Source organism: Lithobates pipiens, unplaced genomic scaffold (assembly GCF_037356315.1).
Source record: "Lithobates pipiens isolate NorthernLeopardFrog02 unplaced genomic scaffold, aLitPip1_a1.2 Scaffold_19, whole genome shotgun sequence".
Lineage (NCBI taxonomy): Eukaryota > Metazoa > Chordata > Amphibia > Anura > Ranidae > Lithobates > Lithobates pipiens.
The window spans coordinates 130,086,463-130,112,540 of NW_027507764.1; the positions used below are offsets into that span (position 1 = coordinate 130,086,463).

The following is a 26,078-nucleotide window of genomic DNA, read 5'->3' on the forward strand; positions in this document are numbered from 1 at the left end:
ACCAAGACAGTATCATAAAATCTCAAATTTTAGAGTTCTCACCAGAACATAAGGTGCTGAGGTGCTGAATCTATCTATCTGTACTATAAACATTTGAATTAGCTGGGCATAAAAGACGGATTGTTGTTTTTTGTTCCGCCAACAGGCACAAACGAGGTGGATGAAGGAGTCACTCCCACCCACCGGGACATTGTATTCTGACTGCTGGATCACTCTCAAGAAACGTTTTCCAGCATGACAATTCAACAGTAGTTAATCAAATGATCAACTTTACTCTAGCAGGGACAGCCACACACTGATCTAAATTAGGCAGGTTCCTGCTGAACTTTGGAAGAATGTTTTGCCTTTATGAACACTTTAAGCCCTTTTTATTAAAACAAAAGAAAGTTGGCAGTATCGTATTGTCTATTTCAACCATTATAGTCTTTCGGATTATTTATTTAAATGTACAAAGAACAAAGTGTAAGGATGCAATTTCATACATCCAATCAAAGTTTATTTTTGTGAAGCTGAACTGCAAACACCAATGTGGTTACTTTCTTGTTCAATCGTTTTTATTGATAGTTTTAGCAAGTACAGGTCAGAAAATGCAAGTGAAAAACCTACATATACATGCCATTGGTGTAATGTCAAATTTAGTCTACAAGCCCATTGCATGAAAGTATAGATAATATCGACATATACAAATAAAACATACTTATGAATTCTTCAAGGTCAGCAGGCCTAAGTCTATTTCAACCTTAATAGGCCACGTGATAAATATAACAAAAAAAGAGCGTCTTTGTAGATATATTCATTGAATATTGAAGTGTCTGTGTGGGGTAGGTAAAGGCCTATGCATGTGTGTAAAGTTACTGTTTGTTGCTGTCACTAGCAACAAAGGAAAGAGTGTATGTAATGAAGGTTGTATTGGGGCAGTAGTTGTTCGAATTTATCAAACTGTGTCCCAAGGGGAATTTGTCCAGTTTGAGATTAAGGGTTAAGTTAGAGTCTCTACATGAGAAAGCCCTGATGGAAGTAAGCACTAAATTATCTGGGGATGGAGGCTTTTTGAATATGGGTCTACTGAAAGTATGCAACATTAATTTGGAATGCATGTATTTCAATACTTTGACCCTTTTGAATAAAGAGTTAATGCCCAGAACATCTAAGGAGGTTAAGAGCCATTGATAATAGTGAAAACAGAAGAGAAAATAAGGAAGTGTACATAGTCAAGTCAACCCCAGTGGGAGAGGGGGTGAAGGGAAGGCTGAAACAGATTAGAAAAAGGGGGGGTAAGTAGTAGTATATCTTAAAAATAAAAAAATGAAAGTGTGGTGTGAATAGGTGAAGTGAGGGTGGGTGTTTGCTCATTTTGAGCACTGGTGTGCAAACTCTATGAATAAAATTGGTTTTATGGAGTCTGAGAGGGAACATGAATATGATTCAGGAGAATGAGCCAAGAGTTAGTCTGGAAGTTTTAATATAATTCCTGACAGCGCATACATTGTGTCTGCTGAGCCAACAGCAGGAAGAATTTTTACTACAAAAGGTACACAAAACAGCAATAGCAACAATACCTATCATAAAGAGAATCCAGGTGCACAATGAAAATTTATTGAAGGGTGGACTATTCACTTTATGACCTCAGCTTAAGGGTGTTGGATCATGGAATCTAAAATAATAGGTAGGGTCGTTTAACTGGATAATAAGAATCTAGTAGGGATGAATGCCCCCCAAGGACTTACAGGGGTTTATAATAGCCATTCAAGAAATTTCTATGAAAGCATATTTTCAAGTACCAATAAAAACAGGAAGTTAGAATAACAATATTTTCCTAATGCAGGTATAAAAGTAGGAAGGTAGGTATGCTGAGCAGGACCAACAGGGAGCCATAGCAGCACATCAGACCCTCAACAAAGCCTGTCAGTGTCTCTAAAAATGAAAAAGGTTGTAAAGGCCCATGATTTTTCACCTTAATATATCCTATGCATTAAGGTGAAAAAACACCTTACAGTCACCGGCCCCCTAGCCCCCCATTTTACTTACCTGAGCCCCGAATTTCCATCAGAGCATCCCCGCCGTCCCTCTCTCCACAGGTTCCCGACTCTTGATTTGATAGATGGATAGCAGCACAGCCATTGGCTCCCACTGCTGTCAATCAAATCCAATGACACAGGCACAGGGGGTGGGGCTGAGTCTTGCATTCGGCCTCTATGGATGCTGAACGCTGGACTCGGGAGCACGCCCGCAAGGTAACCCCCTCAGGAGAGTGCTTCTCCAGGGGGGTTATATAATGTGGGGAGGAGCTGCAAGAATTGCCAAGGGACCCCAGAAATGGATGTTCGGCCACTCTGTGCAAAATGAGCTGCACAGTGGAGGTAAGTATGTCATATTTGTCATTTAAAAAAAAAGAAAAAAAAAAAAGTTTAGTATCACTTTAAGAAAGGAAAGTCTGGTGTGAATAGACAGAGTTAGGGTGGGTGTTTGCGTGTTTTGAGCACTGGTGTGCAAGCTCTATGAGTACTATTGGTTTCATGGGGTCTGAGAAAGCAAGCATGGATTTGATTCAGGAGAATGTGCCAAGAGATAACAACAATACCTATAATAACCAGAATCCGATGAACAACAAAAATGTATTGAAGGGTGAACTATGTGCTTTATGACCTCCGCTTAAGGGTGTTGGAACATGGAATCTAACATAATATGTAAGGTGGTCTAGCTGGATAATACAAATCTATTAGGGATGAATGCCCCCCGCAGACTTGCAGGGGGTTTATAATCGTCACTTAAGAAATATCTTTCCAGGTATCAATAAAAACAGGAACTTAGAATAACAATAATTCCCCAACACAGATATAAATGTAGGAGGGTAGGCAAACAGTAGCACATTGTACCCCCTGCAAAGCCTGTCAGTAGTAGGACAAACTCAAAACAACATAGTGTCCCCTCACGTTGTTAGAGCGGATTTGTCATCGGGGGGAGCCGGTGCGGCACTGCCTCTCGCTCCTCTACTCTGCCCTGATTCATCCGGCTGAGGGGTATGCCCCCCATTCGTGGCCAAGTGGGAGGCGGAGCTCTGCACCCACTTTACTCCAGATCAACAGCAGAAGATCCTTCATTTTGCGCAGAAATCCTCTATGGCTACATGGGTTCAGGAGATGTGCTACAAAATCTCATCTAGATGGTATAGGGACCCATCCGTTCTCCACCGCATCTTCCCCCAGGTGCCTGCCTGTTGCTGGCGCTGTGGGGAGGCGGAGGGAACCATGTTGCATGTCTTTTGGGCCTGTCCCAAGCTGGTCCCCTTCTGGCGCGGGGTGACCGACACGATTGGCCATCTGACGGGTGTCTCCCTGGAGGGGAACCCTGCGGGCTGCTTGCTGCACCTGTCGGAGCGATCCATTAAAAAGTATGGGAATTCTTTGACTATTCAATTGCTGAATGCGGCAAAGGCCTGTATCCCTTTGTGTTGGAAATCGGAGAACCCGCCGGCTTTGGCTGTATGGTTTTGTAAAGTGAAGGAATTAAGAGATATGACAGACCTCACAGCGAAGCTTCACAATAAGGAGGAGGCCTTTCGTGAGACTTGGAGACCTTGGCAACATTTCACCTACACTGAGGCCTACCTCCGGGTGGTCGCTTTAGCTGCCCGTTGAGAGAGGATCGCTGTTTGCTGGCTTCTGGCCCCCCCCCGTGGCTTGGTGTCGCCCACGGTCACTATTCTGCTCTTCCGTGTTCAGCTCTTTTGCTTCATCCGGCCTGGAGTCTCTTCTTTGCCTCTTCTATTTGGTCTGTCTCTCTGTCCTGATCTCTTTTCCTTTCTCTCGGGTCCCCCCCCCCCTGTAGTCCCTTTCTTCCGTAACCCCTTTCCCTTCATCGCTTCACTTCCTCTTTCTTTATAAAATAACAAAATCCGTGCTTCTCACTGTAATGCATGGCCAAGTGATGATTACCGCCCACCTGGGTGGGGTCAGATTGCTCATTTGGTCTCGGAGGTCTTAGAGGGGAATTATAGCCCCCTGTTCGGGTATGCTTCTATGTTTAGTTTCAGCTTAATGTTGGGGTGGTCTCTATATCTCCCACCCGGGTGCTACCGAAAGGTTTATGTTTTGGAATTCTGTATGTTTTATTAATGTTGTCCATGCGCCTGTTATTTTTTCTGGCATTAAATAAAGGAATTACAAAAAAAAAACATAGTGTCCCATGTGCCAGGTGTTAACAGTATATACAGGGGCATTTGAGAAAACAAAGCAGCACCTTGCATGGAGAATTTAGGATGTGCAATTACAGTCTGTTCCAACATGGGATACAAAGCATCAATCTGATGTTGATAATTTGAACTGGATAATAAGTGGCCACCAAAGATGAGTGCCACATGAGGACATGCAGAGACTAATGAAAAACATTTGGCGGGTAACCATCATGGAGGAGCATTAGGTCAATCACTTTCTGGCAAAAGCAAGATAATTGGGGGGTTAACATATTATTTGGAAGTTGTGAAGTGATTTAAACACAGGGAGAAAAGGCATAAAAGTTCCTAAAATATATAGGCAACCACAGAGAAACTTAGAGTTAGGCTATGCCATGAATGTTTAAAGGGCATTCCACAGTGATACAACCTCCAGTCACTGAATTGTAAAAAAACGAAAATAACAGAATAGGTCAACAAATAGCCCATCTCAGGTATTTTTATGAATAAAAAGTAGTGGTAACCGTAGAGCCTGGGTCCCTCCATCAGTTAGGTCATGGTCTAATGTGCAGTGGGGAAATTCCTCCTTAGAACATGGCTGTGAATTTTGTCATTGTTTGGGTGGAATCTGTAAAGCCTGGTAACACTATTTGTTTTTTTCATTCAGCCCAGCAGGCTGAACAAAGAAAGAAACAAACTGAAGAGCTTGGGAGGAGTCGCTCTACTAACTATCCAATGTTAGTACAGCGATTTCCCCCACTAAGCTATTGTGATGCCCCTCTAGCAGAACACACAGGTCAGCGCTCTCAGCCATTGGCTGAGACTGCTGATCAGATGCCAATTGGCAGACCTTTTCTGGTCATGCCGCTTCGACAGAAGGTGGTCGACGGCCTGCTTCTGTTGGACCAGCTGCATTACACACAGGCTGAATGTTGGCTGGTTTCTATTGACCCAGCTGATGACACCTGATATTCGGCCCATGTGTACGGCCCTTAACCCTTTGCTTTAAAATCATTTCTGCTGGTCTTCAGATAGGTGGTATGGTGTTGCTTTCTTATGTAGATAACAATTAAGTTGAAGGGAAACCCCATCAGCACCAGATCTCACAATCTCTGAGAATTTGTAGATAGAGCCACAGGGTCCTACATTTAATGTTGGCCATGGATGGATCGAAATTTGACAGGTTCAGTAGGAGCTGTTCACAAATGGACTTGCTAGAAAACTTTAGTTCAATCAGCTGCAGCACTGATTAGTGCATTTTGACAGTGGAGGGGTCCAGCTAACTCCTTCACTGTAAAAATACAATGACACAGTGGGGAGGATATCCACATTCACTTCAAATGTGTGGTTGGGGGAATCAGATTCGTTTTTTTCATTCAGCCTACTTGCTGGATGAAAAAAACTGAGCTATGTATGTAGTATAGTACTTTGCACTAAATCATGGCACTCCATTAAGTCCCAAGTGGACCCATTTGGTAGTTTATGTACCAGTGACCTGTATCCATCTCTAATGTCTATGGAATGAAATAAAGGGTGAGCTTCTTAAACAGTGCTGTGACCAAGCTGATGAAGTCTGGGATGGATTTGGGCAGGCCGTGAATATGCAGAATATATGCAGAATATGCTCCTGCATGAGAGATTCTCCAAATCCTCTTGTTTATCTTTTAGGAGGGCAAGTTCTTTGAGAAGGTCCTCTATTTCTTTTTAGTGGCCTTCATAAAAGTTTTTTTTGGGCTATAGCGGAAAGGGATTAGAACACCTGCCAGATATAATTGACCCTCTCTATTTGTCACATTTACAATTATCATCGAGAGCAAAAGTGAACGAAAAACCCAAATTTGGATTGCCACCACAACATGAATAAAGGGGAAACATTCCAATAGGGACCCTTTTGTGACCCTGATGGGAACCAGGGAATTTCTCACTTTATTGGATACAGTCTCACTTTCTGATTGAATTTGGCACAGGAAGTGAAAGGAAATTTCCCCAATGGACTAGATATAGAAAAAATTAAATTGACAGGGGTTGTAACATTATTTTCCTTAGCTTATCTAGCAGGGCAGTACCCAGGTGCCTCAACACTCCTGAGGGCTGTAAGAAATTGATTTATGCTTTCCAGGGAAATGGGTAAGACTCCCCAGAGGAGTTGTACCTCCCTGTTGGTGAGTAGGTCTCTTCCAACTGAGGTGACAGAGGGGCAATCAGTCATTAACTTAGGCTTTGTTTTGACTATGGGAGCAAGCTTCCTCCAATGCAGCTAATCTCCCTAGATACAATTGTAATAGTGTGACGATCTAGACAATAGTTTAGTAAGTGTCATCAGTTTTATTTAAGGCAATACACCCAGGGCAGAGCAGAACAGGCTCAAGTTGCAGCTATCTTGCACCCCCAAATTGACTACTTTCATTGAATGTATTTAGCTCTAAGCTTTATTGATTAAGTTAAGAGTAATCTGACAGGCTGCTGCTGTAAACATTGACAAACACTGATAGGACAAACAGATTTTTTTTGGCACTTATGGTTAAAAAATAAAAATAAAATCTTACCAGTTTTCCTCAAAGGAAAGTCGTTTTTGCAATCATGTGCTCCAGGGAGAGGACATTTATATGATGGAGAGGTCCCGCTTAATGGAGGAGAACTTTGATCCAATGAAGTATGATGTGCTGCCCTACAATAGAAATATAGATATACATTTTTACACCAGTTATAAGCAGAGAGATAGGTAAAAGGAATTATATCATGAAACGATTATTGGCCTGAATATCTGTCTATCAGCTTCTGCTCTGTTTGTCTGCAGGTATATGTGATGGATAATCTCTATAGTCTGTACAGCACATAAAGGACACGTAAATAATGGTAAAGAATAATGCAGATTAAATGATCCTTTAGTCTACTTTTACACTGGGGTGTTGGGGGCATCGGCTGCGATTTTTTTGCGTCGCTTTACCATTGTTTTTGCAGAGGTTTTCGGTCGCTTTTAACCCCTGCTAGCATCAGAAAAAGGGTTAAAACCGCCCGCAAAGCAGCGCTGCAGCAACGCTTTGCCGGCAGTTTAGCAGCACTGCCCATTGATTTCAATGGACAGTGGCACTGTAGGAGCAGTGTATACACTGCTCCTACAGTGCTGCAAAGATGCGGCTTGCAAAACTTTTTTCTAACCGTCCTGCCAGCGTACTGGCTTTAGGTGTAATCTTGAATTCCACTTTAACAAAGGGATCAGTTGGTGTTTCTTGAGACATACATTGAACAGGGAGCATAGAAAATAGAGACCGATTACAACAGAACAATGGCCACTATTTATTTTCCATACACCATCAGTATAAACATCGCATTGACCTGTGGCGCCTCGTAAACGACATGTTAATCATTGACCAGTATTTTGCCTTATGCCGTGTACAGACGATCGGAATTGCAAATGTCTGATGGAGCCTACACACGGTCGGAATATCCGACAACAAGCTCATATCGGCATTATGATACACTGATATGCACGGTCGGACTTTCCGACGACAAAATCCATCGGATTTTTTCAGATGGATTTTGACTCAAACTTGTCTAGCATACACACGGTCGCACAAAGTTGTCAGAAAATCTGATCATTCAGAACGCGGTGACGTAAAACACGAACGATGGGACTATAAACATGCCAGTAGCCAATAGCTTTCGTCTCGTAATTTATTCTGAGCATGCATGGCACTTTGTCCGTCGGAATTGTCTACACACGATCGGAATTTAAACGATCGGATTTTGCTGTCGGAAAATTTTAGATCCAGCTCTCAAACATTGTGTGTCGAAAATTCAGACGGAAAAAGTCAGATGGAGCTCACACACAATCAGATTTTCTGACAACACGATCTGATCACACATTTTCAGTCGGAAAGTCCGACCGTGTGTACAGGGCATTAGCATTAGAAAATGAGCCAGAAAATAGATTTTAAACATTTATTATACATAGTTGAAATGGTGAAGTATAAATGAACATTAATTCAGAAGACATTTATAAGTCGTTAGTGGTTCATAAGTCATAAATAACCCATCTTAATGCTTTCACTTATTGCACTTTTAATTTTCTCCTAAAGCCTAAACCCAGACAAATCTTTTTTTTTTGTTTTCTTTTTCTTTTTTACTTTTGGACATGGGGAAGAATTTGCATTTCTGTTTTTGTTATCTCATTGTGGGGATTCCTGGTGCTCTAAGGCCGCGTACACACGGGCGGACTGTTCGCCCAACTTTGTTCGTCAAACAGTTTGAGCGGACAGTCCGCTCAAAATTAGCATGGACGGACTTGACCACACACGACGAACGAACAGTCCGCTGAAACTTGCGCGGTGACGTGAACGGCACGTACGACGGGACGAAAAATACGACGTCCAATACACTGCAATGCAACCTTTGCCGTGTAAATCCTTTCTGAGCATGCGCGGAAATTAGTTTGACGAACAAGCCTACACACGGGCGGACTGTCCGCTCAAACCAAGTTTCAGCGGACAGTTTTACGGAAATTCCGAAAAACTTTGTTCGTCAGACTGTCCGTTGAAACTGTCCGCTGAAACCCACACACGAGCGGACTGTCCGCCGAAACACTGTTCAGCGGACAAAGTTGGGCGAACAGTCCGCCCGTGTGTACGCGGCCTAAGGCCGCGTACACACGGGCGGATTGTCTGGCCAACTAAGTTCGTCAGACAATCCGACAGACAGTCCGTCCAAATTTTGAATGAACGGACTTGACCACACACGATGAGCAGACAGTCCGCTGAAAGCGTGCGCGATGACGTGTACAGCACGTACGATGGGACTAGAAAAACGACGTCCTATACACTGCAATGCAACCTTCGGCCGTGTAAATCCTTTCTGAGCATGCGCCATACTTAGTCCGTCCAACTTGCCTACACACGAGCGGACTGTCCGCTGAAACCAAGTTTGGACGGACAAAACCAAGTTTGAACGGACAAAATTACGGAAATTCCGTAAGAATTTGTTCGTCAGACAGTCCGCTGAAAAAGTCCGCTGAAGCCCACACACGAGCGGATCTGAACCGTGTTTCAGCGGACTAAGTTGGACAGACAATCCGCCCGTGTGTACGCGGCCTAACACTGATACATAAAAATGGGGGAATTTATTGACACTAGTACAGGTAGAAGAAAACAGCAATAAAAAACACATTACTATAACCGGAGAGTGCAAAATCTGGTGCAGCTCTGCATAGAAACTAATCAGTTTTCAGCTTTTATTGTCAAAGCTTAATTGAACAAGCTGAAGTTAGAAACTGATTGGCTACCATGCGCAGCTGCACCAGATTTTGCACTCTCTGGTTTTAGAAAATCAACCCCAGCTTCAGAAGTTGTAATGCTAGCAATAAACATATAGATCTTTTTATGAGAACATTCGTATGAAAACTCTTTGCATATTCGATGAATGGACGAATGTCATTTGAAAATTGTCTTTTGCTTTTAACTTTCAATTTTAAAATGAATTTCATTTCTGAATGATAACTACTGTACATACACCTCCCGAAAGTTTGTTTGATCTAGAAAAGTTTTCCTTCTTGCCCCTTTGAATTTTCCCATCACTGAAAATGAACAGCGATTTGACCCCACTAACAATTAGAAAATCAAACGAATGTTCTTAAAACGAAAATTTTCGAATGGAAATCTATACGTGTATGGCCAGCGTAACCCTTCCCTTTTTTTGGCAGGAAGGGAGGGAAAATCTCCAAAATAAGGATGGCGGCTGCAATACAAAACCGAACAAAGGCTCTAGCCCATCCCCTTTTATCTGAAATGACTGGCTGGTGTTGAGTTTCAAATGTCAGGTGTCAAAACTGATCACATGTGCAGCACCATAGCAACTGTAGATCAAACAAAGGGTAATATGCACCTTCCTTGGTTGTAAAGGATAGAGCCTTTAGTTCCATTGAAAGGGCATGATGGGATAAGCTGACAATGCAGGAAAGAAACTGGGAGGCAGGGACAGAGCACTTCCACCCCATAACAGGAAGTACCTGAGCAAGGGCCTTCAAAGGATTACTGGTCTTTTTTGTTAATAAAAGCCGCAGATGTAAAAAGATTAAAAATAACAGTAAAATAAGAACCTCTTCCCACCACCACCTCCTGCCCATTTTAGAACTTCTAGATGCCGGAAAGCGGAGGCAAGCATTCAGGTCATGTGTCTGCTGTGATTGGTTGTCACAGTGGTCACATGATCGCAAGTATGCATCGGCAGCTTTCCAGTCCCCACTGGTGACTGTTCTGGGAATGCATAGGACATGCCCTCTTAGCACAATTTTCTTTTTACACAGGGCCACATAAATGCAGGCCTCACGGCGTTAAAGCCCACCCGCTGAGAGGCCCCATATATGCAAGCGGACGGCAGGAAGAGATTAAAATTATATGAGATTTTAGTGGTTGCCATTAGATTGCCTTTAATTATAGAAATCCTACAACTGCTGAAGTATCATTGTTTACGTTTGTCTGTTCTTTCCCGAAGGGCTGTCTGGTGTGCATATCGCTCTTCAGAAGCCATTTGACAGGCAGTGAGGAGGAGATATATCACCTACTCAGTTCCTGTTTTATCCCTGAAATGCTGAGCCACTGCACCACAACTATGTGTGTTTCATGCTGTTGCACAGCTTTCGTGCCTCATTCACTTGGTTGGATCGTGTTCAGTGTCGGTACTGAACGTGACATGTTTTTATTTTTGCCACAGCCATTGAATGCGTACAACACAGAGTGGCTGCATACTCTGGCTTAGGTGGATAGTAAAACTGTGACTCAACCCTCTGATCCGGACACCTCTGTGAACAAGTCCTACAACAAAAAATGTGTTAGTTGCAGAAATAGAAGACAGAAACCTGATGACATACGTGTACCAAAGCTTGGGGTGGCGGCCTATGGAATGACTGTTTCCGTTTGTATAGGATTCTTTTGTTGCGGATTTACTCAGAAGGAATTCCTGTAGTTTCAGCTTGACTTCGGTGCTGGCAACAGCTCCTGAAAGGCAAAAAAAAACACGTTAAAGTGTTAAACTGCAAGGAACAAAACAGTTCTCTGGACAGAAGGAGAACACTCTCACACCAGCCATCTAGCACTATAAATAAATATTAATGGGATGGTGTGTCCCTTAGGTACAGAGAGGGTTAAATATGATTTAGGAAGTGCGAGTCCATTTTGCTAGTTCCTAGGTAACAAGTCCACACAGCACACACTCAGCCAGAGGGAAAGGCCTATAAAAGTGACAATTTACTTCTGCTTCCCACACTATTTGTTTACTCATAGGGTACATGTGAAATTACTTACTGCCAGCGTTTCAAATTAATATTGTGACTCTGAAAGCACACAAGGCATTGTGCGGGCTGTTGGAAAAGGATTAAATGCTCTCCCCTAAGGTCAATTAAATCTCTGTTCATGCTTATTGATTGCTAAATGAAAAACCTTCTGCACCTACGTGGTGGAGTGGGAGCAGACGGCAAACATAAAATGAGCAAATGTATTAGAAATTGTTTCACTCTCTCATACAAAGTCAATATTAATTCACAAAACACAAAGTCAAAGGTAATGAAAAGAACAGGAAGGATTTGGCTAATAGCGGAACCCTCACCCAATATTAGAGGGTTGCACCTAAGGTTGGAGTGAGATGTGGGTGGATAGGTCATTGGGCATGTGAGAGCCTAAATTGAAAGTTACATTGTAAGATGGGAAAGGAATTATAAAATGTAAAGGTTATTTCTTAATTTTGCCTTGTCTGTCCACTGCTTTTACAATTAGGTCTCATTTATAGGGACACTGAGACCTGAAGTCACCCTCTTGACTAGAGCAAGGGTTGGGAACCCTAAAGAGGTGGATATCTACCTGAACAACATGGGAGAAGTCAAAGATCACCAGGCATGGTGTCACCTCCTAACACCTGATTTAAAACTCTAATTGCTGTACTACCATGTCGCAATCCCGTGCATGGATTTAAATCAGGTGGTGAGGAAGCAACATATGTCCTCCTCACACCTGTCAAACACACTCGGATAATTTTTTAGAGGCGCAGCAGTGCTTGCTAAACTTGTGAATGAGCTCTTAGTTGCATTCGGCAGTGGCAACTTTAGGGCTCGTTCACACATAAAGTGTGCTACACCCACCATCCATGACAGGGCATATAACTACTACAACTGTGCAGCTGCCTGTGATTAGCAGTGTGCAGTGTCAGCTTCCTGGCAGTATCGCGTAGGTGGGTTGGGACTAAGATCCTAAACACGCCCGAGCCCATCTCTACTGGCTACTGCAGCTACACAACTATGGGGTTTTGCCACCCCCCAAACTGCAAATGTAAATTAACCCTTACTGTTCTGAGCCCCCTATAAGGTTGCTTTCACACTGATGTGCTTCAGTTTACCTGCACCAAGAGTGCAGCACAGTACATCTGCAACTTTCCTGGGTTAGCTGCACTTTATCATAGACTTCTATTATATCTTGCGGGTGTGGTGCAATTTCTGAACAAGCACCAAAACTCGTGAATTCAGAAAATGCACCAAATCCACAGGATATAATAGAAGTCTATGGCTAAGTGCAGGAAAGCTGCAGGTACACTGCACAGTACCCGGGGTGTGGGTAAACCGCAGTGCATTAGTGTGAAAGCAGTCCTGTACTATTATGCCCAGGGTATTGCGTCACACTGACCTGAAGATCTCTTCTTTCCTGCTGCTGGCACCACTCTGGATACCACTAGCCGGGATAAGAGTGCAGTTGGTATCACGCCGCATGAGACGGGAGCCAGCACTACAGAGGAGACATCAGCTTATGCGGCTCTTGCTCCCTGCTACAGCTCCAACTTTAAAAGTAGTCCCTCTACATTGTTTGATGTTCTGGAATGGTGGGTCAGCAAGCCCAGGCTGAGATCTACCAGTCACCTGTCCGGGATCTTCTGGTAGATCACAATACATAAGCTGCTGACCACAGCTCTAGAGTTTAGTGTGACTTTACATATACTTTAAGAGGTGACAACAATTTGGTCAGTTCTGAAAATTAGTAACCTTTTCAGGGAACCTTTAATTTTTAAAACTGACTCCTAAAATAATCACAAGACATTGCTTTATGGACAGTCCTGAGCATTGCAGTAAGAATAAATGTACAATTTGAGTAGATACGATTCCAATTCACACACAAAAAAAAAAACACAATAAAACAAGACCGAGACGTTCACCTATAAAGTAAACTGAATGTATTTGTCTCCCTCTAGTGAGCACACAGAGATCTCAACAACTGACCACATAACAGGTTCAGATCCTTTTATGGTTCCTCTTCAGGGAAACTTCCTGCAGATATTTCTTAACTATCTAAAAATGTTCAAGGTTGGTAAGAAGACACTTGAAATAATTGTTGTGACTGTAGAAGCCTTAACATCCTATCTACTAAAAATACACCCAGACATATAATCTCCGTTAGGAAGAGGCATTTGAACAAGGGTCTACGGAAATGCCCCATGGTATAAAAATTAACTGGTGTTTGTTACCTACTTAAAAGATGTGTAAAAATAATCTTCATCATTATTAATATCATTACTAGTGGGCTGAAGGGTGATCAGATTGTGTAAAATCCAGTCTGGTAGCCATCCCTTGGAAGCTGATTAAAAGGATTATATATTTGAATTGTCAGGTTATTTAATAATTTAAAGTATAACTAAAGGCAAAACTTTTTTTAGGTTTGGATAGAGTGGAGAGGGATTTAGAATGCCTGCCATGTTTTATTTGCTGTCTGTGCCCGTGGTTAGGTAGATTCACTTTCTCTATTTGTCCTGTTTACCATTATCATTAAATGTGAAAGTCCCGAATATTGTCCCCAGAAAAGTAATAGAGGGGAAATATTTTAATGGGGATACTAGTTCTGGTGACCTGGAGGTCCCCTAAAGCTTCCCTTAATTTGTAGGGATTCCCTCTCACTTCCTGTTATGGCTATGGGACAGGAAGTGAACAGAATTCTTCCCAATGGTACACAGAGGGCAACAAATAGACTGACAGGGGTTATGACCGTATCTTATTCCATCTAAAATGAAAAAAAAAAGGTTTGCCTATAGTTCTATTTTAATAATATTTATATGCAGGATCTTGCTAGCCAAATTGTCCTGAGTACATGCAACCTTTTGTATACATGTATACAGGCAATAAAGCGTGCATATGTGTATACATGTGTACATTTCTGCTTCATACTCATCTAGCTGCCAGTGTTGCAATTTACATGTATATGCTTATATATACTTGCTTACACATGTGTATGCATGTACATTACTGCACTCAAACCTAAAATTTTCTTTTTTTTATGGCTCTGAGCACATCACTGTATTACAGATCTGTATGTAGCTGTGTGCATTGTTCCATAGACAACAAGGCACCTAGGTTCAGATATATGAGAGAAAAAAAAAGCTACACTGCTACAAGAGGCCTTACCCATGCTTTCTTTTATATTTGTTGAATAATAAAAGAAGCCCTGGAGGTAAAAGCAGATCTAAGGCCATACAGTCAAGTCCTTGTTATAGAAACTGATTTAGTCTGTATGTTAAAGTCTAGGTTTTTGTAACGCAAAAGGCAGAAACCAGAAAAGGTGCAATTACAGTTTCAGCCATCATACTGCTGGAGAAATGACCTCAGTGCTGTGGATTCCATATTGAAATCACTGACAGACAGTGATGTACTTTTGTCCCTATGTAATGATGTTTTTTCACCCAATGAGGCAGTGAAAAATGGGCAAGGCTTGCAGTATGATAAGGTTTGGTAGCTTGAAAGGTTGAATAGGCTATGGGGGTACCTCATCCCGTAGAATATTTTAAAAGATAGTACTGATATGGCGGACTTTAATGGTACCAGTGAAGGACATCTAAACAAAATAATGCTAAATATCTTACAAAATAGTTTAAAATATTATACAAATCAAATCAATTGGTCAATATGCTCGATCATATGTAGATTAAAGATCTCTGTTATTAAAATGTCAAGAGGTCGACGTGTTTCACATCTTTGCTTTTTCAGGAGCTTACATTCTTGACTTAAAACAGAGATCCTGTTCAGAAACAGAAAAAGGATATGAACATTATTTACATTTTGATTAGATGGGAGTGCAGTGGCGTTCATATTAACGTACCAACCAATTCGATAGAAAAAAATTGCATAAAGGGCCACTTACATCTAAAAGGTGCCCTCAAAGAATGACGTGCCAAGCATCATGGGAGAGCAATCCAATAACCAGTATCTTCAAACAATAAACAAATCAATATAAGTAAAGTGGTCAGAAAGACCAAATAGTTTATTCTGAAAAATACCAATAAACGTGGGGTTGGTAGGTAATATTGAGTACTGAGATAGATATAAGGTTGAAGGCTGACCAAAATGATACAGTACTTAAGGGTGAAATTTTAAATTGGAAAAGAGAGGGTTACCTCCAGCCACAAATCAGAGCCAGGAGATCCTGCAGTTACTCCATCAGCAATGTCCCTATACAATCCATACAAGATGTATAATCAATACTCTATATGCTACATCAAAGTATGGAACTCTAGTGAAGTGGACCTGCTGAGAATTATGTAGAGGTTGGCAGCCAACACATATAATCTTAAATTTACTATGCAGCATGATTTGCGATCAATAGCATTTCTCGATCTAGACATATTGAAACAGGAGGATGGAACACTGGAAATGTCATTATATAGGAAACCCATGGCAGGAAATACTTCACACATCCAGTGCCCACCCCTAAACATTAATTAAGAGCTTACCATATTCATAATACTTACGTATTAGGCGCAATTGCTCCAATGAAGAGACTTTCAAGTTTATTGGTACTTTACTTATATTGATTTGTTTATTGTTTAAAGATACTGGTTATTGGATTGCTCTCCTATGACACTTGGTACGTCATTCTTTGTGTTAATATGAATGCAGCTGCACTCTCATTGAATCAAAATGTAAATAATGTTCATATCCTTTTCTGTTTCTGAACAGGATCTCTGTTTTAAGTCAAGAATTTAAGGTCCTGAAAAAGCAAAGATGTGAAACACACCGACCTCTTGACATTGTAATATTGATCAATTGATTATATTTGTTTAATATTTTAAACTATTTTGTAAGACAGATATTTAGCATTATTTTGTTTAGATGTCCTTCACTGGTCCTGTTAAAGTCTGCCATATCGGTCCTATCTTTTAAAAGGTTTGGTAGCTATATGTTCTCAGGAGCCTTACGCCCTGATTTTTCCATTTTTGGTTGGTAGGGCCTGAAGCAGTAAAGGTTGTGCATTCACGCTTACCTCCAAAAAAATGCTGTTTAACTTACAGCACCATTATATCGCTAAAAGATAAAAAAAAAAGTACACAAATATTAGCAAGAGCCATAACCCTACCACCACCCAGACTACACTGTGAACAATCATGAAGTTAATTGGTGAGATCCTTGGCAAGTTCCAGTGTGCTTGAATTCAATGTGATTCTTTAAATCTATGCCATGTCTTAATGTAGAACTAAATAGAGTAAGGTTGGATTCACACCTATGCATTTTTAGTGCTTTTTGCACTACAGAACGTGTTCCATGGGAAACCATGTTAAATGGACTGTAGTGCAAATCTGCAAAATGTAAAAAGCACCAAAACTGCATAGGTGTGAATCCAGCCTTAGGGACCGATTATAAACCCTGACAGGTTATTTATTTATTTATTTTGTCCTATTGGGGAGATTTCTCTTCACTTCCTGTCCCATTTTCAAAACTGGAAATGAGGGGAGATTTCTTCAAAGTGAGGAGGGAATGTCTGGTTGTCATCAGGGTCACTAGAAGTAGGTTCCCTATTGGAATATTTTCCCTCTATTACTGCCCTGGGGAGAACCCAAACTTTATTTTACTTTCACTTTTAATGGCAAACATGCCAAAAATGGCAGCACAGTCAGGTAATAAAAACCTGACAGGTCTAATCCCTCTCCACTATATCCATAACTGAAAAAATGTTTGTCTTTAGTTATACTTCAACTTCACTGGACTAGAGTGTTGGATAGTAAAAAAAAGCCTCAGCTGGGCCCTAGAACCACCATACCCTCTTGTACTCAGCCTAAATACTACATTCAAGCAATGGCAGAGACTGGAAGTGACACTGCAAGCCTGGCAACCACCAAGATTACAGTATCCAGCTGGAAGAGGTGTTTCCTACCTCCAAGTCCTTGATGCCCCCTAGTAATATCAAAATGATGAAAGGCACCCTATAGGCAAGGCCATCTTTAACAATCATGTTGGCCTAGGCTTACCTACATGACAATGCCATTCTGTATAACCTACCCTCCTCGTGTCGTGTGGTTATTTTAGTAAACGTACCACTAAAATGAGCCATTGGAGGCAGCAAAGAATATGCTTTATATGCTGAACTACCTTTCAACTCTATTGAACACTAAGCAAGAGAAAGTAGAGATGGAAGATTCCTGAATGATAAAGAGCCTTGTGACTGCTTATATCATCCCCTGCAACCCTTTCCCCTACAGTTATATTTTAAGCGTAGCCTAAGTTTGCCACGTCATCCCTTAAAACCAAACACATACTAATTACACAGGTTCTGTGGCTATTTAAGGTGGTAATTAAACTCACTTGGTGCCTTATCTGCATTAAATTAGCCTCAGAACCTGTGTAAGTCATATGTGTTTGGGTTTAAAGGGATGAGGTGGCAACCCTAGTGTAGCCACAAATGTCTAAAGGTAGACAGTAGATAGACACAAATGAAGAAGAAAATTGTTACTTTGGAGGTTTGGTGCTGACCTCTGTAACCCTACTGCCCCTAGGTTGGTACACATTTTTTACAGGGAAGTATAGTATTTTTTTTTAAAGAAATTGCCAATTTCATATTCCATAGGTATGGTTTAAGAACAAACATGTCGGTGAGGAACAGACCACTGGAATTATAGGGGAAAATGCTTTATTACAACATATAGTCCTTGCCAACCGCAAGTATGATGGAAAATAAAGTATGTTTTATAAGCAATCCGATAGGTGTCAGCAAGGTCGAACTGACACACTGAATTTACATCTGACTGGGAATAAAGGATGTTAAGTTGTTAGTGACACTCCATAATGGACACTGATTACAAGAGCAAACAGAAACTGGAGTTGGGGGAAAACAGAAATTAAAATCAAATCAAACAATCATTTTGAGGTTACAAATTGAGTAGCATATTTCTGAGGTCGGAGTGGACACGCTTTGTCCCGGTCGGTGGAAACCTGCCATGGCTGCAATCTGAGTGACCACAGCGTGTTATTTTATAAACTTTCCTCTGAAATGTCAGTGATATTACCCTGTTCATACTCTCTTACTGCTGTCAGAATAAATTACCATTCACAGAGTTTTAAAGGTAATAAATACTCCTCAGTCTGATTAGTTTATGTGGTATATGGAAGAGACAGGCTTCTGTGGAAAAAATGTAAGAGAAGAAATGCTTAGAAGCTGACTGCATATCCGTAAAGAGCTAAAGCGTCAAACAATTTAATGATCTGGGCATAAGACCTCGTTCACAGGTGTTCTGTGTGGATGCATGTCTCAGAACGCACATTGTACAAGTTGGAGGACATGAACCTTCACAGAGGTCAAATTAGGAGCAGAGGCTGTGGCTGCTATGTCCCAATTTTCATCAATGGGACTGCCTGCATGGGGGATGCACTGAACAACCGTACATCCCCATGCAGGTAATCATGACCCTCCACGGGCATATGCTTTAGTACATTTCATGTGAACAAGACGTAAGAATCATTAACAGTGCTGGGAGATCAGTGAAGCCATCATTATCCCTAGTCTACTCACCCATAGCTCCCTATGCTGGAACACCCATAGAATATAACTTTTGGTGTGTAAAGGGATTGTAATGTCTCAAAGTTTTTCCCCTTAATGCATTCTATGCATTAAGGTGAAAAAGCTTCTTTGCTGCAGCGCACCCGGAGACCCCATCCTTTTTCTTATCTGAGCCCGTCCGTTCCAGCCACTGATTCTCATCCCATTGGACAGATTGGTAGAAACATGAGCCATTGGCTCCTGCTGCTGTCAATCAAAGCAGGGGCCGCTGTCTGTATCAATGGATGCAACAGCAGGACTTGTGAGCGTGCCCGCACAGGGGCCCCCAGGGAAAGCGGCTTTCCGCGGGGGCACTCGATGAAGGGGAGGAGCCAGAATCGCCAGTGGGGCACCCCAGAAGAGGTGGATCGGGGCTGCTCTGTGCAAAACCTTTATACAGAGCAGGTAAGTATGACATGTTTATTATTTTTATTTTAAAAAATCTGAACCTTTACAACCCCTTTAATCTCTTGTCATCCATGTAAGGCATATGTGCAGGAGGAAAGAGGGTAGGCTTTAACACTCACATGCATCCATGAACGGCCAAGGTTTCTGTGTTGCACACTCTCAGCACACTGACTGAGCTGTCTTACACAACTCTCAAACTCTAATCATGATCGGATGCCGCTGAGAACGGACTCTGAATCATGTGACCACTGTGACAGCCAATCACAGCAACCATGTGATTGGAAAGTTCATCCCTCCCCCAGGCGTAAAGACCAATTTAAAGGAATGCGGGGGCTGGGCAGGAAGGGGTCAGGCATATCTAAAGACAAATTTTTTTATTTTGGATGTAGTAAGGAAGTTTTAGCGCCCCTGTCAGGTCTCTATTGCTGTCTTTGTCCACACTGGGAAAATCTACACTGTCTATTTGTCGTGGTGACGATTGTCACTGGCCTAGCAAATAAGAAATCCAAAAGTTTACAGTTGTCACAGGAACAGAAGGCGAAAAAACATCCAGTGGGGATACGTTCAGATACCAACTGTCCAGGAAGGGATTCCCCCCTCACTTTGGAAAGATTTCCTCTTCTTTCCTGTTATGACAGTAAGTAAAGGGTAAATCTCCCCAATGTGACGCAGCAATTTAGGTATACTGTACAGTTTATAGTATTTTTGTGTCTACTTGCCATTTTATCTGATACTTAAGGCCATAGATATATATATAAAATAAATATATATAGTCTGTCAGAATTGAGTCTGTCGGATAGATTTGAAACATGCTCTATTTCTAGGTCCGTCTGATCGGACTAGCCCACGGATTAATCCCTTCGGACCTAGTCTGCTGGAAAGTCCGGTCGTGTGTACATGGCATTAGATGTGGTGGCTGCATTGCCTTTCCTTTTCAATACCCTTTTCCTTTATGTTTACCTCATAATGCGCCATTAAATTGATACTAAAGCTAGAAACATTTTTTACCTTAATGCATTCCTTAATGCGTTGTTCAAAGTCCCACTTTCCTCCTCTTCTTTTTGTCTAAGGAAAAAAATTGTTTTCTATTTCTGCCCCCTCCCACTCTTCCCTGTGTGAAGGGAAAGAATGTCAGGTCACCAGAGTCGAGGTGACAGATGCACCCCGTTGGGGTCTGGAGTGCACCGAAAGGTAGTGGACCCTACGGCTGACTGCTGCGGATGGGGCTCTAGGTGATATAGGAGAGCAGGTACTCTGTAGTACCTACATGGATGGTAGAGAGGAAGCAGCAAACTGCGACAACAAAGGATAGTCAGGAGATAGCCAAAGGTCGGGGCAACAAGCAGGTAAGGATAGTCAGGAGATATCCCCAACAAGCAGGTTAGTTAAGAACAAGCCAAGAACTGTAATTTAAATCAGATGAAGAACACAAAGCAAGTCGCACACGGAAGCCAAACGCAATATTGATCAGCAGGACTGACTTGCAGTGCACAGGTTAGCAGAGAGTTCCCTAATAAGGCTGGGGTGGAGCCATGCTTTGAGGAGAGATTACTTAATCAGCCAGGTGAGAGTGGCTGGCCTCTTAAGCTGAACACATGGAGAGGTAAGCTGACAGACAAACATTACTGCAGATCCATGACAAAGAGGTGAGAAGAGATCAGCTCTGTGCATGGCTGCATCTCTTCTCCTCGTTCTTCCCCTTCACACCACATTCAAGCAGTCACAGGAGCCATTGGCTCCTGCTGCTGTCAATCAAATGCTGTCAGTCGTTCTTCACTAGGTGTTTTAATGTCACTGAGAAACTTCCTTAAGCCTGAATGAATTCTGGAAGAAATATTTCAATGTTCTCCACTGCATTAAAGAGGAAGTAAACCCCGATGGGCCATGTCCATCTTCACCCCTCTTCCTTCCGGGGCCGTGGACTGGCCGGAGCCATGGACTCCGGCTCTGTCACTGGCCGGAGCCATGGACTCTGGCTCTGTCACTGGCCGGAGCCACATGATGTCACTCCCACACATGCACGTGGGAGCTGTCAGTCATGGCACATGCTGTGTAAGAAACGGCACAGTGGTCCCTTTCTTCACAGCGCATGCGCCGATGACGAAATTGGTGCACTACAAGTGAAGTATCTCCTAAACAGTGCACGTTTAGGAGATATTTCCACTACCTATAGTTAAGCCTTATTCTAGGCTTACCTATAGATAAAAGTAAGACAAAAGGGTTTACAACCACTTTAACCTCATTGACAAAGCCTGGGAAGATGTCACTCACTGAACCTTAAACTCAGCCTGGAGGAAACTGTGGTCAGAATGTGTCAATGAACGTGACTTTGAAGGGTCTAATGCAGAGGTAGTGGAGGAGACTGTGTTCAGGGTCTGGACGTCGATGGTGCAGACATAGAAGTGCTTGTTGAGGAACATAAGGAGGAGCTGACCACAGAAGTACTTTCTGAACCCCACAGTGAGCAGCAGAAGGCGCTTACTGAGGAGTATTACACTGAGGAAGAGGAAGACAGGGAGGAGGTTAGCAGTGAAAAATGAAATGAGCGCCATGATTTTTTTGAAAAGCACCACCCCAACATAACTGTAATGAACAGAGTGTTAAATCTGATGAACAATAACATGGTATGCAGTGCGGGAAAAGACAAGTGACATTGGACTGATTTTTCATGAAAACTGAGCCTGCGACTAGAAGACAAAGAAGAGAGGAAACCCTTGAAGGAGATCTCCCCAATGCCCTTATGGGGGGGACTCTCCTTCCAAATAACCGCCTCCCACCCACCTTCCTCCACGGCAGAATTTGTCTCAAGCAAGGTAAGTGTTCTCTGTCTATTCATACTTACTGTGCTTTGTTTCATATTTTTGTGGTTCAAAAACAAAAAAAAAGTTCAGAACGGATTAACCTCGGCTTGCGACCAACTCGGTTTGCGACCAGAGTCATTTCACAAATTAAGTTCATGAACCGAGGTATCACTGTATATAACTCTTGGCTACACCACCAAAGCCTATGTGACAGTGACACCTACAGGACAGGTTGCAGTATTGCCAAACTTTGCTGATTTCTATTGCTTATGGTCCGTACACATGATCTGAAAATCGGACAATCTGAAAATGTCAGTTTTTTTTTTTATGCTAGTATGCTAGTCGCATATTGAAAATGGAGAGGTTACTAAATTGACGAAAATTCTCGTACGACAGAATAAAAAAATCTGAAGTGATGTCATGTGTTGTAGTATATTTCTATTGTATTTTCAGACGACAACTGTGCTGATTACACAATCTGGTATTGTAAGAGATCAGATAATATCGGATGAACTGTCATAATCAGCTCTCAAAGGCTCTGTACTAATGATCCGATTATCGTACGATCGTGTGTACGGGCCATTAGCTTTCTCTGGGAATGATGGGTGATGATAATTTCATGACGCATGTATAAGCACAAATATTGTTGCATTCTTACGCTCTTTTGCTCTGTCCTTGCTGCGAGGGTGAGACAGCTGTTGCTCGCGGCGATGCCTTTCTGCTTCTTGTTCCTGTCTCTGTTGTTCCATTTTGTGCTCTTTCTCCCGTTCTAAGATCTCTTGTTTTTGTTTCATTGCTAGAAGTTCTTGCTGTAACTTGACAATAAAAAAACAATTCAGAATCTGCTCCTCTGACATATATTGGTATTTTGGAATTCTTTGTAAAAATCATTAGAACATCAAAGCCTAACTCTGAGGAACTGAAAAAATGACCCTTGCAGTGGGGCTTCTCTGGTTCCAGGTCGTAAGCAGACCTTCAGCATCCTCCCTTACAAATGCAAGCTTTTGGTCCTCTCAAAACCACTTCTCTGTAGCACCTCAGCCAATGGTCACAGCTGTAATGTTATAATTTACAATGCAGGAGAAGAGTGCCAAAGAGAAGAGGTTTTGGAGGAACGATTGCATGGAGGACCCTGTAGGAGCGAGGGATAAGAAAAGCAAAAAGTACTTTAACCACTTGTCGTCTGGAAGATTCACCCCCCTTCATGACCAGGCCATTTTTTGCTTTTTGGCACTGTGTTTCTTTAATTGACAATTGTGCGGTCATGCAACACTACCCAAATAAAATGTATATCATTTTTTCACACAAATAGAGCTTTCTTTTGGTGGTATTTGATCACCACTGTTTTATTTTTATTTTTTGCAGTATAAACAAAAAAAGACCAAACATTATATAAAAAAAAAATATATATATATTTTTTACTTTCCACTATAACACGTATCCAATAAAAAAAAAAGTTTACATAATCTAATTGTATTTTTTGCTATATAAATTAAAACATATTAAAAATTTTAGTGAAAAAGTAAAAAACACATTTTTCTTAGCTTCTGTTATAAAATTTTGCAAACAAATAATCTTTCTTCATAAATGTATGTCAATATATATTCTGCTACATATTTTTGTTAAAAAAAATACTAATAAGCCTGTACTGATAGGTTTACGTGAAAGTTATAGCATCTACAAACTATGATATATAGACTGGAAATCAGTGACGGCTGGTGTTTTTTCTGTGGGGGCGGAAAACAACCCCCCCCAGCAGCTGGCGGTACTTCCTCCCCACTGTCTACCAGTTGGTCCGGCACTTACCCCATCTAGGCAGATAGCGGGCAGGGGCTCCATGTCCTCTCCTCCATTGGTGGCTTCCAGCATGCAGCTCCTTTCCTCCTCCTAGGCATCCAATAGGATTGTCTCTCCTTTCAGTCAATCAGGTGACATGGGTGGGCTCCGTTCGCATTCTCTGTTCCCGACCCTCTGGCTCTAATCAGGTGCTTCAAAAAAACACCCTCGCCATTGTAATTTATGCATCTGGCATCCTGTAAGGAGCCGGCTGCATGGATAGGCTACAAATCACTTATTGCCGCCATTATTAGCAAAAACATTATAATAAAATTATAAAAATGCCATAAATCTATCACCTATTTTGTAGCTGTAATGACTTTTGCGCAAACCAATCAATATACACTTATTGGGATTTTTTTTTTAACAAAAATATGTAGCAGAATTCATATCATGTTTTTATTTTTTTTGGGAAATGTTTTATAGCAGAAAGTATTTTTTATTTTTTTCTAAATTGTCACTCTTTTTTTGTTTATAGTGCAAAAAATAAAAACCGCAGAGGTGATAAAATACCACCAAAAGAAAGCCCTATTTGTGGGAAAAAAATGACATAAATTTTATTTGGGCACAGTGTCACATGACCGCGCAATTGTCAGTTAAAGTAACGCAATGCCGTATATCAAAAAGTGGCCTGGTCATGAATGGGGTACCGGTTCCGGAGCCGAAGAGGTTACACAGATTGCACACCTCTATACATGAAATACACTATAAAGAGCAATCATATTGACCACAACAATCCATCAGATTTCATTTTCAACTCCGCAAGAAAAATGGAACATGATTGGTCGCTCTTGGTTAATGTATTGGGAATATCGATGTGCTTCTTTATACTACCTTACTGAATGAGCCCAAGAGTCTGTACAGGCTCGGCAATCACTTTACAAAATGCTTAGTTTATTCTTACATATAAATAACACTAAACACATTTTAAATTAGCCATTCAGAAAAGAAGAGAACAAAATGGTGTAATTAAACCAAAAATCCATGAAATGTCTATGTTAGACAAATCCATCCATCTCAATCTAAAAGCATTTTCATCGTACATTAACCTGTGCCGTGCCAGAGCTCTGCAATGGGTGGTACGCTCTGTCAAATACATCCCTGGCAGCTCAAGTTGCAAGACCTGAACTTTCTTGGAAATCACATTTCTTTGTAAAGAACTTAATGGAAGCAATGCCCCAGGGAACCATTCACAGTCAGTTGTAAATGTTCTTAAAAGAAACATTGCTAGTCACTCTTTTCCTCTTTGGATAACAGACAAGAGGAATGACAATGGAAGCCCTGTTAATATGAGAAATCTACTCAGCTATGCAGGAAACAGATTTGCTGAATTAAAGAAATGTGGTGCCCCACTGCTTGTTTAGGGAGAGAGGCCCGAGGACAATTTGACTAAAATAAAAAACAACGTTAACCTTTAAGATGTGGAAAGTCATTAATCATGCATAGCGCTGGAACCCGTGTTATTGCACCATCTGACAACTGAACTTCCATTCTGCACAGCCCTGCATACCATGTAAGCTATCTTTAACATTTAATAGCCCTGAATTACAACACTTAGACAACGGAATTATCACACAATGATATATTATCCGCTATATACACAGATGCACACTAACCAAGTGACTGAAATAATTTTATTTTGTAAAGTAAGGTCCCATTCACGATTGCAAAAGGGGCTGTTTGTGATTATGTGCGGGAGACTCCGCTGAGATCCATGCGAAGAGGTACGGAAAGCCCCACTGGAAGCAATAGGAGCCATACAGTGCCCGTCAGCTGTTTGCAGCTGTTCACATGCAGCGATTACCTGCAGATGATCAGCTCTGGACGCAGACAGTCTGCATCCAGAGCTGATCATAAACAAGTAATTACTGCATGAATGATTACATAGATCCCTGGTGGGTCTGCCACAAGTGTGAATGAAGCTATTATATCTTTATTGTGTATATATTTAACATTATAAATATACACTCACTGGCTACTGTATTAGATACACCTGTTCAATTGCTTGGTAACACAAACTGCTAATCAGCCAATCAC

General features: G+C 41.6%; 1 protein-coding gene across 10 annotated transcripts in view; it reads right to left on the minus strand.

Annotated features, from left to right (window-relative positions):
* The window catches only part of HDAC9 (histone deacetylase 9), an 880,403-nt gene that overhangs the window by 265,923 nt on the left and 588,402 nt on the right, over positions 1-26,078 (minus strand). For 8 of the 10 annotated variants that reach the window (XM_077491259.1, XM_077491263.1, XM_077491261.1 and 5 more), the window contains 3 exons: positions 22,864-23,020; positions 11,034-11,160; positions 6,718-6,839 (listed from right to left, as the gene is read on the minus strand). In XM_077491259.1, coding sequence (XP_077347385.1) covers positions 6,718-6,839; positions 11,034-11,160; positions 22,864-23,020 — 406 coding nt within the window. The remainder of the gene's footprint in view (positions 1-6,717; positions 6,840-11,033; positions 11,161-22,863; positions 23,021-26,078) is intronic. The other 2 variants (XM_077491260.1, XM_077491266.1) reach the window with 1 other exon arrangement.